The following is a 15,757-nucleotide window of genomic DNA, read 5'->3' as shown; positions in this document are numbered from 1 at the left end:
CCTTGTCTTCCCTTCTGTTTCTCAGAACTATATGCTTACCACTTTCTGCAAAGGATGAAGTTTTTAAAAATTGTCCATTCATTTTTCCTTTTGTACTCTACTTATTAGTGTATCTGAATGTTTAGTATACATCTGTATACATTTAACACTGAACCTAAAATATATATACACTTCTGTGTATGGTAAGCTCAGTTCTTTAGACTTGGGATAACTTACTAACCACTGACTGATTACTCAATTCTTTTTTTATTTCTTTTAAGAAATTCAGATATCTTTACACTGTGGTTGAAAGGAGCTTTTATGGACACTGAAATTTAGGAAAAGTAATGTGACCAGCTGACTAATCTAATATTTTCTAGAAAGTTTAGTTTCTGAATTTAGAAACCAGATCTTCTGTCAGCCAGACAAAACTTGATTTGTTAAAGTATTCCTTTGTATATTCATTGAGCCTTACTGTGCCCCAGGTACTATGGTAGGTGCTATGAGGGATGAGATGAATAAGTCTTAATCGATCTCTCTCTCTCTCTCTCTCTCTTTCTCTCTCTCTCTCTCTCTCTCTTTCTCTCTCTCTCTCTTTCTCTCTCTCTCTCTCTCTAGTCTGGTTGAAGAGCCAGGTCAGAAACATAGATAATGATATTACAGGGCATATACTACAGTGGCCTTGGGGTGGGGGGACAGAAGAGATCGAACAGAGGTCCAAAGCTGAAGAATTGGTGAGAATAAAGACTAGAGGTAATAAGGCAGGGGTTCAAAGAAAAGTTTGGGCTGGGATGTAGATTGTTTATAGTGGGGACAAGAATGGAAAGTTAGTTTACAGTTAGGTCATGGCAAGCCTCGAAGGCTGAACTAAGGAGTATTAACCAGGTAGGCACTAGGGAGCCATAGAGAACTTTTCAGCAGCTGAGTGATGTGGTCACCATATATACTTTAGGAAAATTAGTGTACATTGTTTCCTGTTCCAAATTTACTCTTGCCTTTTGTCCAGAATTTGTACTGAAATCTCTTCTTTTCCTCGGGCCATTCTTCTTTTTCTATAAGCAGTAAGTGGAAAAGGCAAGACTCCACTTCGAAAGAGGTACAACTCCCATCAGATGGGCCAGTCGAAGCAGTTTCCCCTCGAGGAAAGCAGCTGTGAGAAAGGCTGTCAGGTCACCAGTGAGCAGATCAAAGCCGATATGAAAGCAGCTAGGGATATTCCTGAAAAGAAAAAAAACAAGGATGTTTATCCCAGCTGCAGCAGCACCACCGCCAGCACAGTGGGAAACTCCAGCTCACACAGCACTGCTTCTCAAAGCCCCGACTTTGTAAGGACGGTGAACAGCGGCGGCTCTTCCGAGCCTAGCCCTACAGAAGTGGATGTGTCCAGGCAGTGTGTCTGCTCCCCTGGTGGGTCAGAGGACTCTGAGGCCGTGGAGGAGGGAGATGCAGAGAGTTCTGTCTGCCCCAGATGCTGCTGTCACAGGCCCCAGGAATCCCAAAGGAGAACTAGCAGGTGTTCTGATGAGGAACGACCTTCAACCAGCCGAGCCTGTGTTGTGAATGGCCCGGATGGTACGAGATCCGCCTTTTCCTTTAGGACTCTGCCACAAGGGGGGTCTTCAGGCCCAGCACATGATGAGAGGACTAATGGGAGTGGCTCTGGGGCTACAGGTGAGGACAGGAGGGGGAGCTCCCAGCCTGAGAGCTGTGACGTGCAGTCTAATGAAGACTACCCTCGGAGGCCCCTAACAAGGGCCAGGAGCAGACTCTCCCATGTACCGCTGGTATCTGAGTCAGGTATGACAATGCTGCCAGGATTAGCTGCTGCAGGTTAGGACTTGGGAAGGGCACTTGCTCGTGCCTTAAGTTTTCTTACATAAAGCCAGTTTGGCAGATTGATTTCTATGTTGGGGTTCTGTGATCATATAGATTTTGAACTAATTTTCAGCAATGGGGTGGGGGTGTGGATTGGGGGTGGCATGTAAAACAGCTTGTAAAATACCCAACCAAGAAGAACTCAGTTAAGCGTCTAAGAAAAGTATAATTGTGTATGTATATTGACCTTAAATACAGTACTGATTCTGATGTCTAATTCCCAATATGTAAACTCTGCTCCCATCCCACACTTAAAATTCTTAACTCTTAGTGAAGTTTTAAAATCTTAGCCAAAAGGTAAGGACTGGAAGTTGCTGGGGCTGGGGGAGCATAGCATATTGGGTATACCCCTCTGTCTGCCTCTGCAGTATTTAGTAATTTTTTCCAAAGTCTAGTTTTGCTTCCAGTTAGGTTTGCCAGGAGATACGCAGGTAAGTGAGTAGTTTAGCTGAGAATTATTTTGGTGAAGATATACTCAAGACATGTATATGTATATAATTTCATTAATAATATTTATGTGTATGCCAAGGCATTGGGTTTGGTGGTAGTAATTAAGTACATTTCTTAATTATAATTCTGCTTATATTTCTTATTTTTAAATAATCTCTCCTGACTTTATTAAGTCATGAATACCTGTCAACCAGTGATAAGAAATTATATTTTCTCTAAGCCTTACTCAATTTAAAAATCTTAAAATCAGCACCCAGCACATAGAGTGCCTTTTTACATACTGTTGCAATAAATAAAGCTGATTGAATTATGTGGAGTTAAACTAACGAAAATAAGCTTTCATAAGATAAAGGAGACCTTAATTAATTATGTGCTGATTTTCATAGTAGCATAAACTCATGCTAAAGTATATGAGTTTTATTTGAAGATTTCATTATGCTTTGCAAACATTAGTTCTACCATGATGAAAATACTTTTCCCAGCTTGAATTTTAAATGTGTTAGATCTTTTTTTATACATAACATAGCATTTACCATTTTAACCATTTTGAAGTATACAGGTCCTTGGCATTAGGTACATTCACATTGTTGTGCTGCCATCACCACCATCCATCTCAGCTTTTCCATCGTCCCACATTGGAAGTCTATACCCATTAAACAGAAACACCCCATTATGGCCCCCCTTGTTGCATGGTTTTTCATGTTTGTTAAGTCAGATCTACATGTTTACTTTTGTGATTTCTTTATTTGTATGCTGTGGAAGGCCTTCCCTATACCTGGCTCAGATAATTGTTCACATCTCATTCTTTTATTGATTTGTTTGTTTATTTTACTTTAGTTCTTTATCTTAGTCTGTGGGAACTAACTTTATAGTTTTATTACAAATTGTCACCAAGTTTTTTCAGTACTGCTTATTGACATCTGTCCTTATGTCATTATTTTGAAATGCTCTTTTATTACGTACTTTGGCTATACTGCAGTTTATCTCTGGGCATGCTGTCCTGTTCCAGTATTCTGCCCTCTTTCATTGCTCCTTTGCAAAATTTCCTTGGCTAGATATGCATTTAACATTTATTTTTGTAGTTTTATTTTATAATAATTTTGTCAAGTTCCAGAAACAAATCTTCTTGTGTTTTGTTTGCAATTTCTTTATATTGATTGACTGAAAAGATAATTGTAAACTTTTACAGCATTGAGTCTTCCTATTCAGGGACTATTTTGTCTTATGTTTCTTGGTAAAGTTTTATAGTTGTTACTGTTTTGGGGGATTTTTGTTTTGTTTTTGTTTTTAACATGGGTCCTTCCCTTTAACCATTTGTGTGTGGGGGGTGGGGGATTGACTTCTTTGCCTTATGTTCTGCTGTTCCCTTTGCCATTTTCTTCTGACTTGTTTCATGACCAGAACTTTTTCTTGGGTTAAATAATTTCCTAGAATTAAAAAAAAAAATCCATTTATGTAGTGCTTTTTACTTTTTTAGATAAATTATATCTTTTGTCTCAATGATTTTTTTTCCCAATTTGAGATGACTTCTAATGTATATAGCTAATATGTGTATGGTAGGTAAATTACGTGCTAATATTTTTAAACACAATCCTAATGTCCATTTACTTTCAATAACAACTTTTCTGGAGAAATGTCAAACTGCTTATTTTTAAATTATCCAGATCTCTTTTGGAAAGAAGAACAAGTTATTTGGGTGGCTTTCAACTTGTTATTTTTAATCTAGCATGTTTTTGCTATCTGTTGGCCATTCTGCTGTAAAAGTTTTAAGGAGAAAAATCCAGACTAATAAAGGAACAAACTTGATTAAGTGTTATGGATTTTTTTTAATCACTTCAAAGAAAATATTTGAGTTTTTAATTTGATTTTTGATTTATGGCCTTATGTAGTGTTAAAACCATGTTAGAAGTAGTATTGTCTTGTGATTTCCTATTTTGGGAATAAATGCCTGTAAGTTGTTCTTCTTACCCTCATTGTATAATACTTTATAAAATGAATATCACAAAAATAACTAGATTGTCAAAGAATAGCATTTAAAATTAATATGATAAGGTTCTCATGAATACTAACCTCTTTCCTTGACACCCCGTGATTGGATTGGCTGCTTTTCTGTGTTTCTGTAACATCTTTGCTAATGTCAACTATACTGTGTGTTGTAATTCCGTGTTTTAATGTCTATTTTTCCAGTAGACTATGAGCTCCATGAGGGCAGGGACAGTGTCTGCTTGTTCACCATTATATTCTCAGCTTCTAGCACAGTGTCTTACATGGTATGGGGCTCAGTGAATAATTGTGAACTTAAGTGGTAGGAGCCGTCATATGAGGTATGTTGATGCTGGTGGATGTATGAAATCATTAAGGATTGTCCCTAAACAAGATTATTGTCCCTAAACAAAGAGGGAGGCATAAGAAAATAATAAACACAGTGAACTCTGTTTTCTTTTTACATGGGGAAGCATTTGTTTTTCAAGATTATCTACATATGAAGTGTTAGTCTTATAACTTTTCTTAGAAAACAAACTGCCAATTTGGGTACTCAGGAGAGTAGGAAATTTAACTTTGAAGCCCATATTCTGATCAATTAAAGTGTAGGGGAGGGAAGCAGTCCATGAAGGTGAAAAGTTGAAAACTGGAGCATAAAAGGAGAATGCTAATAGAAGATTCTTATTTGAACACTGTGATAAAGGAATGGAAATAGACCTATTTCTGTTAGTTTTCATTTTGTGGTACTGGGAGAGGGAACCAGGACCTATTATTTATTGGTTGTATCGGGTGTGTGAATTTTGGCTGTTGTATGAAATGGTGCTGCTGTTAGAAAATACCTTGTCAGTGAAGATAATTAGATTGTTCATGAAGCTCCTTCAGGAGTACTGTGGAAGGTGGCCTTTAGTGGGTCACCTAGATCAGTAGTTTTCTTTTGCAGAAACCCAGTATTTTGCTTGGGTTCAGGGTCCTTGGAGGAAATTTGATGGATAAAACTCTTGCACTCCCTTTTAGGCTTCAACCAAATTAGCTGCTTTCAATTGTTTTGCATAATAAGATTTCACAAAGATTTTGAATGGTGGAGGAAAGGTTTCTGGTGTATTGAAAAAAAAGGAAAAAAAACAAAACACTTGAACTAGATCTCTAGAGTTCCTGTGTAACCCCAAGCCTTTGGGAATTTGCAATATTTGTACCTCGTTTCCCTATCTTTCTTTTTTAATCTTTCATGTTTGAAGTAAGAGAGTTATCAAGTGATAACTCTATAATCTAGTAGTAGTAGTAGTGATAACTCTATAATCTAGTAGTAGTAGTAGTAGTAATAGTGTGCAATATGGTGGGATTTAATTCATAAAGGTCAATCTTATTTCATTCAGTATATGCTGTGCTACAGAAAGACAAAATGAAGACAGTGACTTTTAGTGTCTTGTCTTGGAATATATATATATGTGCTTGTAAGTTTTTGAATTTAGAACTTGTATTTAAATAATATCAACATAATATTTGTTTTTAATAATTAAACTATAATGTTTTAGAACAATACTGGTAAATGAATTAGGGCCTTACTAGGCAGGGCTTGGCAGATAAATGATTGCAGGTTTTCTAGCATAGTGATAAATACCTTGGCAAACTGTTTTCCCTTCCCATGTCTCAGTTCACTTATTTGTAAAATAAGGAGAATAATCTATCTCAGAGGGCTGTTAACAGGATTAAATTAGTTAATCCAAGTAAAACCCTGAGAAAAGTGCCTGACACACAGTAAGCGCTCAGTAAATATTTGCTATTATTGTTATTCCATTGACGTATTTGTGATGCATTCATTCATTCAGTGAATGTTGAGTGCCAATTTATTCAATAAATGTTCATTTTAGCTCATTGCTAGTGGCTGACATTGATACAAAGATGAAATGACAATGTTGTCTTCAAGGAGCTTTTGGTTTAAATGGAGAAATAAAACAGACATACAGGGAATTACAGAACCATATATGATGTTTGGGAATCCAAGTGGCTTATTAGAATATGTGGCATTTAAGCTGGACCTTTCAGGGGTGGGTGGTCGTTAAAAAAGTGAAGTCAGGAAAGGCATTCTGGGCAGAAAAAGCTAAGACGATTAATGGCTTCAGAGGCATTGGCAATGGGAGGTGACTAGGATATGGTATGGAATAAAATTGAGAGCGGTTGGGGCTAAAGCATAGCTCCAAATGTCAGGCATTGAAATGTATTCACTGAGCATTAGTTGGTGATTTAAAGTTGTTAAGCAGGAAAGTGGTGAATTTAATCTACCAGTAGTATTAAGGATGGGTTGAGTGCCTAGAGACGAGAATGTTGATTAGACTTGGAATGGCTCGGGTATGAAGAGTGCGATATTATGTTTGATGCTGATATGTTTGAGACAGCGAATGGTGATCTTGTTTTGAAAGAGTCGATTGGAAATGGCAGTCTAACTGTACTCCTTTGGGAACCAGGTAGCAGAATTGAGAGTTGCCTTGATGGAGTTTATACATATGCAGTTGAATGTGCTTTCTTTGAAGGAAAGACGGCAAGGCTAAAATTTGGATTTTCCTCTTGCCTTTTTTAGAGGTTGCCAAAACAAAGCCACGTCATGCCATGAAGCGGAAGCGGACAGCAGATAAGTCCACCAGTACCAGTGATCCTGTGATTGAGGATGACCATGTGCAGGTGAAGGAGAAAATCCTTGCTTACCTTTTGGTCCAGCCAAGTTCCTGAATAATGTAAAGGAGCTAAAGTTTCCATCTTTACATAGTTTCTTAGCCCTAAAGAGAAGAGATTGGTAGTAGTTGCTTCTCACTTGTGCCAATGAAAACATTTAAGCTTAAAAAAAAGAAAGTACGGGAAGATACATCTTTTAAATTTTTCTCCTTGTAGGTCCTTGTATTAAAATCCAAAAATCTTGTTGGAGTCACTATGACCAACTGTGGAATCACAGATCTAGTGCTGAAGGACTGTCCCAAGATGATGTTTATCCATGGTATGTATTTAGGCCCACGTCATACAAGAGTATCATGATTGAGTTTAGAGAATTAAAGTCTCATAAATACTGTAATAACATTACTGTATTACTTTTTCAAAAGAATCATTATTAGATTTTTCTAATTCTATCCTCGTTCTGTAGTTCTCAACCAGTTACTCCATCGTATTTGCAAGGGACAATGCGCAGAGATTTGGTTCATCTTTTAGTATGGCCTCTCCTCCAGTTTCCTCCAAATGATGATTGCAACCTGATCTGACAGAGGTTAAGTTAGCAGCATGTATGGCTTTGGAGTCAAGTAGACCTCACCTTGAATCCTGTCTTTGCTGTTTTCTAGCTGTGTGATGTTAGACATGTTTTATGTGTGTTATTTTGGGAGGACTAGTGACTGGGCCTTAAGTGCTCTGGATTTGATTGATATCATCAATCATAACCTCAATTCATGGCACATTATCCTTAGCCCAAGCCCTACTTTTCTGAAATTTTCAGTCCCATTTGTCCTTCATTGCCAGTCCCATTGGCTCCCATCATCTTTAGTCATGTATTTAATATATGTCCTTCTAGTCCATCTCTCATGTCTTTTTTTATAGACATATTTATCTGTGAACCAATAATAGGATATTATTTTATGTGAGTTTTTAAAATTTTAGATACATAGTATGTCTCATACATGATTTATTTTTCCATTATTACTCAAAATTATATTTTTGATACCTACCCATATAAAATAATGAACTGAATTGCTTTTTGCCTTGTGCAATTTATATATTCTTCATTCATTTTTTTCAGTCTGTAAAGTGTACGTAATTATGCTTACCTTATAAAGTATTTGTGAAGGTTAAATGGATTGATTGATACATGCACACACGTGTGTACATGTGGATGTATGTACCTACACATACACACAGTAGAGGGTCTGACCTCTAGTAAAAGCCTAGTAAATGCTCATTTGTATTAGTATGGCAAAAAAATATTTAGGGGCTAATTTTTGCACTTCTCCAATACTGGTGGTCAACAAAGGAAATCCTTACCAAACATTTTGTCATAAACTAGGAGAATCCCAGAAAGGAGAGAGAAAACTGAAATTTAAGCATTACCTCTCTCTTGAATTCTGGAAAACTACAGACCTGGGGACCCCAAACCCTAAGTTCACCATTATAAGACATATTTTATTCCAACCAGTGAGGTCTTAAAATATCTAATAAATGACTATCTCATATTGAAGTGTCCCACTGAAACAGAGGTCCTTCAGAAGCTCAGAGATCATAGCAGTAGCGGAGCCCAGCCTAGCCTAAAAGCTTTCAGTTTGTCGGCACTCCACTCTCTGAGGTCTGAGACTCTACCTTCAGACTCTGCTGGTTGACATCTCATTCCTGTCTCTGTTCTGAGCTCTCTGAGAATCTGACCGATTTTCACCTCTGTTCTTGACTTTAACCTTGTGATGGATCACATGGCCTAAGGCCCAGTCTTTTCTCCTTAGACCAAATTTTTTAGCTCAGCTTATCATGGGACAGAGGATCATAGATAAGAAGCTCAGTCCCTAGACACCCACTGATGGATAGGTTGTCTGTTAACAGTAGATGAGATGACTAGATGAGATGACTAAATGTGATTAGAACTGACCTTAGGCAAGTCTGCTTTTACAGCAGAGAACCATTGAACGTTTATCACCATCTAGTCCTCTCTTCCCTCCTTTCCTGTCCCCAATACTGCTTCCTCTTCCTTCTGCCCTGTCACAGGAGAAAATGAGTCTGAAAGACTTGCTCAGTGTTCAAACATCAAAATTACAGGGCTGGATTGTTCAGTAAGATGATACTTGTGTCAAGGATGTTACAGAACATGTCTTTATTAAATGTTAAAAAGATCAGTCATATTGGCCTTATGGATTTAGAATATCTTTGATCTGATTCTCTCTTGAGTTGGATCAGGTTGAAATCTATGATAAAAATTGGATGAGACTGAAATGTGAGATTAAAAAAAAAGGAAGGGGATATTTTTCTGAAGTTGATATACTATTGTAGTTAAATGTGTCTCCTATCACAGTTTTCCTGTAACCTCACATTTTGTATGTTAAACAGGGAGAATATTTAATCATGTTTCAGACCAGCACTTCCAGTAGAACTTTATGCAGTGATGGAAATGTTCTGTATCTGTACTGATTGATATGATAACCACTGGCCACGTGTGACTGTTGCACACTGAACTGTGACTTGTGTCTGAGGAACTAAGTTGTTAATTTTATTACATTTTAGTTAATTTAAATTTAAATAGCTACAGGTGGCTAGTGGCTACCACATTGGACTGTACAACTTTAGACCAACGTATCCAAATATTTCTGGGTTTTTTTTTGTTTGTTTTAAGGTTCTGGTTTTATACTTGTGATAAGAATTAAAATCAACACTGCTCATTTCCTATTGTGTGAATGTAAAATAACATATGTGAATTATCCCAGGAACCATTGTGTAAAATTGTATAATTCAATAGTTGCTGTCATTCATTCTCTTCAATAAATATTTCCTAAACAATTCCTATATTTAGGCAAGTCATTTTCTGGGACTTGAATTTCTTGCAGTAACATCTTACTATTACTAGATAGGAAAAGGTACATTCACATCCCTTCTAGCATGAGGGTGACTGCCTTCTTTTGAACAGGACAGAATCGTATTTACAGGTCATTTTGATGACTGTCAGTTGTCCTTTGTACTTGACCTATGTTAAAGAATAGGTTATACATTGCTCTATTATTTTGTATAAATTATTTATAGAGCTTACCGTTGTTTTCATTTTGTAGCTACCAGGTGCAGGGTACTGAAACATTTAAAAGTTGAAAATGCACCAATTGTAAACCGATTTGACTATGCACAGTGCAAGAAACTGAATATGGATCAGGTACTAGACCAGATACTAAGGATGCCTCCTGAGAGAAACCGTATCATATACCTACGCCCCATGCAGCAGGTAATGAGCTCTGCTTCTTTTTGGTGATCATATATTGCATTGATATTTTTTTCAGTCTTCAGCATTTTTGAAATTGGCTTTTATTCATTTGCTGAACCTACAGTAATGATTCTTTAGATTCTACATAGTTTTTTAACCAACCTAGACTACCTTGCCAGTCTTCTTCATTAGTGCTTCTCTGATAGATTTTTGTGGACTTTTAGCAAATTTTGTGATGAGGGAAGTTGTTATTCAACAAGTTTTTATTCTTATTAAAAGTTGCCTGTGGTAACACATTCCCACAAAACATTCTAGGAAGATCAGGTAAGAACATTTACATCTCAAAGACACAGGGAGAGAAATGTAAGTTTCCCCCTAGAAGGCCTTTGTTTACAGTCAGAATTCCAAAAAGATATTTTTATCTAGCCAGCTTTTTAACCTTAACTCAACTGTGTACACAATAAAAAGAGCCTCCTCATTTTTAGGGTGAGATTTCCTTAATTTCCAATTAAGTAAATACTAATTGCTATAGAGGCTTATAGGTCTAGGTGGTTAACTCAAATTCCTCAGCAAATCTCAATTGATCAGGACATTCCTTAGCCAAGGCTCTAAGTTCTGGTTGGGTCCAGGGTGTGTAAGTCAGCACTGAGAATGGCTCAACTCTCCTTGTAATCGGTTTCTTCTTAAAGGGAGCTATAATCACTTCTGAATTTTTTTTTTAATCTTCCTATACTGGGGAAGAGGGAGCAGCAGGAGGTGGAAGAGTTGGAGAGAAGAAGAGCTCCTGGGCCAGGCAACTCTGATAGAAAAGGGTTTGTGGAAGGAGCAGAGGTAGAGAAGAAGTCAGAGTGCTAGCAGCCTTTTTTTTAGTTCTGACATAGTTTCAGAAAGTTACTCTGTCATTTTCTCTTTTATAAAGCCCGTAATATGAATTTTTTCTTTTGTGGATAGGTTTTTTATGTGGTCTATTAAAACTCAAATCTCATGATCTACAAACCAAATCCAAGGTCATGTAGATTTTCTGTGTTTATAATTTTGATAGTTTCGCATTTTTAAATGTCTCTTAATAAATTTGAGTGAATTCGGTGTAGGTTTTTAAAAAAAAAAAAAAAAGTTGCCAGTGGTAGAGCACAGACTCTGGTTTCAGACTTCCTGGTTCCAGTTCTGGTTCACTGACCTGTAGCAGATGACTTAACCTCTATGTATTAGTTTCTTCATCTCTAAAATTTAGAAGAATAAAAACCTGCAGTTACTGTGATGTTGTTGAATTAATACACGTTAAGTGCTGGAAGAGTTGCTGGCATGTATCTAGCAACCCACTGAGAGTTTCTGTTATTATTATCATCATTATTCTTAAGAATAAACATTTTATAGTATCTATGTGAGATGTTGGCTGTTAGCTGAATCTATTGTGGTAAACAGTTCACAGTATATGTAAATCAAACCATCATGCTGTACATCTTAAACGTATACAGTGGTATGTGTCAGTTATTTCTCAATAAAACTCAGGGAAAAAAAGAGTAACATTGTATGTAAGACTCTGTGCTTGATGTCAAAAGAAAGTTTAAAGGAAATACTAACCTTTGCAGTCAGTGTTTAAACCTGGCCTCAAAAGAGTCATTTCAACACACAAGTTGCTTGTTGAGTGGTTGTAATTTGCTGGGGCTGAAAAATACACAGGACATCGTCCTTCCCTTGAGAAGTTTGCCTTTCCACGAAGGAGGCAGACACGTATGTCATTAAGATGGCAGAATGAGATTTCTTAAGTGAAATGGGATGAGGGCATTCCGTGAAAAGAAAGCAATGTGAACAAAGATTACAAGGGGGCGAGGAAATGTGTTCTGTCCTTAGGAATGGACAGTAGTCCAGTTAGAATGCGGTATATGGTATACACATTCACAGTTCTATAATGCAGTCAGAATTTAAACCTGTAAAGGGTATACTCAGAAGTGGATTCCTGGGGTCAGTTACCTGAATGGATTCTCTGGTTAAATTTGCATTTATGTAACAGTGAGATGTAAATTGCTGAGCTTGCTAGACAAATGAATTTCCTACGCCTCATACCTAGCATGGCAAGCTGTATTCAGTGTAGAATGTGACTATTTGCTTTTCAAATCAGCTGAAGATTTGAAAACTGAGGTCCTACGGATAGATTGTTCAAGCCCTAGGAGATCAATTTCTAAGGCATTCTCTTCCTTGGTCCAAAATCCTCTCTCTGGTGTTTTCCATAGGTGGACACACTAACGTTGGAGCAGAAGCTATTTAGTGGTCCCTACCCCTATCATATCTGTATTATCCATGAATTCAGTAACCCTCCCAATGTCCGGAACAAGGTGCGCATCCGCAGCTGGATGGACACAATAGCAAATATTAACCAGTAAGTAATCTGCAGCCCCTGATGGCCTTCTAAGTCAGTTTCCAGAGCAAGGGTGCCCAGAAACAAATCCTAGTTATTTTTTATTTTAAATAATTTCATCTGGGCTTTTCAGGCACTGAAACATATGAAATATAATGTGAAAAAACAAGGGAAATGAGGACTTTAAAATGCATACATGTATATTTGTAATTTTTTATTTTCAAACTTAGAGAAAAATCATAAGAACAGACCGTACGTGTGCATTTAGTTTCATTCCTTTAGCCTCATGGCATGGAAAAGAGATCAAATTAAAAATCTTAAAACTATGATGTTTTATTTACATCATCAGAAAATTTGACTTTTTATGCATGTCATTTTAATATTTTGTTTGAGATCTTCATGAGAATCTAGGCATGACACATTTAGTAGTTCCTTTCTAACCTACATCTCAGCATTATTTTCAGTTTTATAATTTTTACTTAATTTTTCTTGTTGCCTCCAGAGAGCTCATTAAGTATGAATTCTTCCCTGAAGCCACACGAAGTGAAGATGACTTAAAGAAGTACCCCAAGTACCCCTGGGGTAGAGAAATCTATACTTTAGAAGGTGAGCATTTATTTGTAAATGGTTGGAAAGCTAAAGAGCTGTTAACTAATTAGATGGAGAGAGATGTCTTAGGGAAGATGGGAGTAGGAGCCTAAAAATTTGTCAAAATAATGGGAATATTGAATATCTGCAGGTAGCAGGGACCAGATAAATATTGCTCTCCCGGTATGAGTCTTTACCATCCCTAAAATAATCAGCAGTATTGAAATACAAAAAGTAAAAGAAAATTGAAACTTGCTACAGTTCAAGAGTTGCAGCAACTTGAGGGAACCTGTGTCAACCTCTCTGTTTTACATATATTTTTTATACGTGTATGTACACACATATATAGAGAGAGGGAGAAACTGAGGCTTAATGAAAGCAAAGGATGACCAAAATCACATGACTAAATAGTAGCAGAGCTGGAATTGGAATTTATGTCTCTGGTGCTGCTTTCAAGATACTGTGGCGTTTGGCCCTCTCTTACTTGCACACCAGCAGCACTGCTGATCTGTCTTCTTTTAGGTGTTGTGGATGGAGCGCCGTATTCCATGATCTCTGACTTCCCCTGGCTGAGGTCACTGCGGGCAGCAGAACCCAACAGCTTCGCCAGATACGATTTCGAGGATGATGAAGAAAGTAACCATGGCCTGGCTTGGCTTTTCTCCTCTGGTTTGAGTGCATCCTGCTGTGCTGGATGTGTAGTGTTTTGTTTGAGTTAGAGCAGTGCAGCTTTTAACCACTTCCCATGTAAATGTTTCTGCTTTTTTGTTCAGGTCTCCCCTTGCTAAAAAATCAGCTCTAAATGTGTACAATAGATAATCAGTTGACTTACTGGGGATGTGGGAAGGGTTCCTTCAGACAGATTTTCCTACCTAGATTTTTTTTATTACCTAAATGTTTATAATCTTGTTACTTCTTACTGAAGAATTGGTCAACTATATTGTTTCAGAATTGTTCCAGTTATACTAATTATTCTGCTACCTATGAGCTGTTGCTTGTTGGGTGGCATGTGGGAACTTATGATTTAGGTATGGATACTTGACAGGGGAAACTTGATGGAACTTTGGAATATAGTTCTTCTGAGTGTTAGCACGCTTGAATATTCATTTGTAGGAAGTTTGAAAAAAATATTTTAGGAGGAAATGGATTTCATAAACTATATATATATATATATATATATAAAATATGACTTACCTCTCTGGTGGATTTTCATTTGGACCTTTAATCATATGTGCTCTTTGGCATCAAACATAGTATATAACCAAACTGATGGGGACCCATTCCATGAGTTATACATACATCAGTTACACTGCATGAGAGTATACAGACATATCTCATGGACCAGCTAAATCAGAGTGGCTTTCCAAGTGATTCTGATAATCTTTTTTCCCCCTTTTCTCTCTAATTTCCAAGGCACCATCTATGCTCCTCGAAGGAAAGGGCAACTGTCTGCAGACATCTGTATGGAAACAATAGGAGAGGAAATTTCAGAGATGCGTCAGATGAAGAAGGGTGTGTTTCAGCGAGTGGTGGCAATTTTTATCCACTATTGTGATGTCAATGGAGAGCCTGTTGAAGATGACTACATTTGACTGGTCCCTCCTCTTTCCAGCTATTCTGGCAGTAAGCTGCTGGGGCCGTCCAGCTGCCAGAGAGCTCCACAGAGACTTGGGGCATGCAGTTGGGAGGCCTGAGCTCATTTTGGTGTATAGGAAATGTATAAGGAACATTGAAGTTGTATACAGAGATTTGTACATAGAGGAAATATACAAAGATACTTCCTAAGTACCAACTTTATATCATATGTTTATACAATTTAATTTAAAAATTCATTTTAATGAAGGCAGATAATTGGAAAGAGTTCATTTTGTTCATTTTTCCAGACTTAATTCATAAAGTGTCACTTTTTGGCTGAGCCCCATTTACTATATTCTTAATAATCACTGTCATCCCCTTAAATCTGTGCCTTTTTCTTGAGCAAAGCTGTTTGAGTAAATCTGTTGAAGAGTCTTTGTGTCTTGTGCTCTTTTTGTGTTATTATTAAAACTCCAACTAAACTCTGTAGTCAGAGGTGGCTGTATGTTTCTGTACAAAATTGTGGTTCTTTTTTCTCTTGGTATTATAGTTGCCATATTTCTTAAATTGAAGTAAAAAAGACTAATGAGTTTTAAAAAAAAATTGAGTTTGAAGGGGAAATGGAAAAGTTTCCAAAGCATTTCTAGTTATTTATTTCGATATTCAATTGTGTATATGCTTTATCTTGAATATAAAAATAAAAATTTATTAAAAACTTTTTTCTTGCCTTGGAACTGATTCCCTCATTTTAAAGAAGAGTAACAAATACTACACAGAAAAGGAATGTGTAAAGTTGTGTCAAAGTAAGATTTCAGTGTAAACCAATTTCTGATCTTTTTTTAAAGTTCTGTGGCTGCAAGATGTTTAACTCACAGAACTCTTTATGACAGAACACTGGTAACAGAAGAATTTCCCATATCTGGTCTTTCTTTAGGAGGTGACCGTTCTCCTTTCTCAAGGAGAGACATTCACCTGATATACAGCAGTGATATATGCAGTATCATAGTGTCAGGGGTGGAGGTCAAAAA

The 15,757-nt window shown here is 37.0% G+C and overlaps 1 protein-coding gene across 7 annotated transcripts in view; it reads left to right on the top strand.

Annotated features, from left to right (window-relative positions):
- The window catches only part of FBXO38 (F-box protein 38), a 53,501-nt gene extending 38,054 nt beyond the window's left edge, over positions 1 to 15,447 (top strand). For 3 of the 7 annotated variants that reach the window (XM_057731653.1, XM_057731642.1, XM_057731689.1), the window contains 8 exons: positions 1,039 to 1,776; positions 6,863 to 6,963; positions 7,171 to 7,273; positions 10,065 to 10,231; positions 12,442 to 12,587; positions 13,069 to 13,172; positions 13,677 to 13,790; positions 14,568 to 15,447. In XM_057731653.1, the coding sequence (XP_057587636.1) occupies positions 1,039 to 1,776; positions 6,863 to 6,963; positions 7,171 to 7,273; positions 10,065 to 10,231; positions 12,442 to 12,587; positions 13,069 to 13,172; positions 13,677 to 13,790; positions 14,568 to 14,746 (1,652 nt within the window). In that variant the 3' untranslated portion in view covers positions 14,747 to 15,447. The remainder of the gene's footprint in view (positions 1 to 1,038; positions 1,777 to 6,862; positions 6,964 to 7,170; positions 7,274 to 10,064; positions 10,232 to 12,441; positions 12,588 to 13,068; positions 13,173 to 13,676; positions 13,791 to 14,567) is intronic. The other 4 variants (XM_057731680.1, XM_057731660.1, XM_057731670.1 and 1 more) reach the window with 4 other exon arrangements.
- The last annotated feature ends 310 nt before the right edge of the window (positions 15,448 to 15,757 follow it).

Source organism: Hippopotamus amphibius, chromosome 1 (genome assembly GCF_030028045.1).
Source record: "Hippopotamus amphibius kiboko isolate mHipAmp2 chromosome 1, mHipAmp2.hap2, whole genome shotgun sequence".
Taxonomy (NCBI): Eukaryota; Metazoa; Chordata; class Mammalia; order Artiodactyla; family Hippopotamidae; genus Hippopotamus; species Hippopotamus amphibius.
Note: the sequence above shows the minus strand (reverse complement) of the source record. Positions and strands in the feature narration are given on the sequence as shown.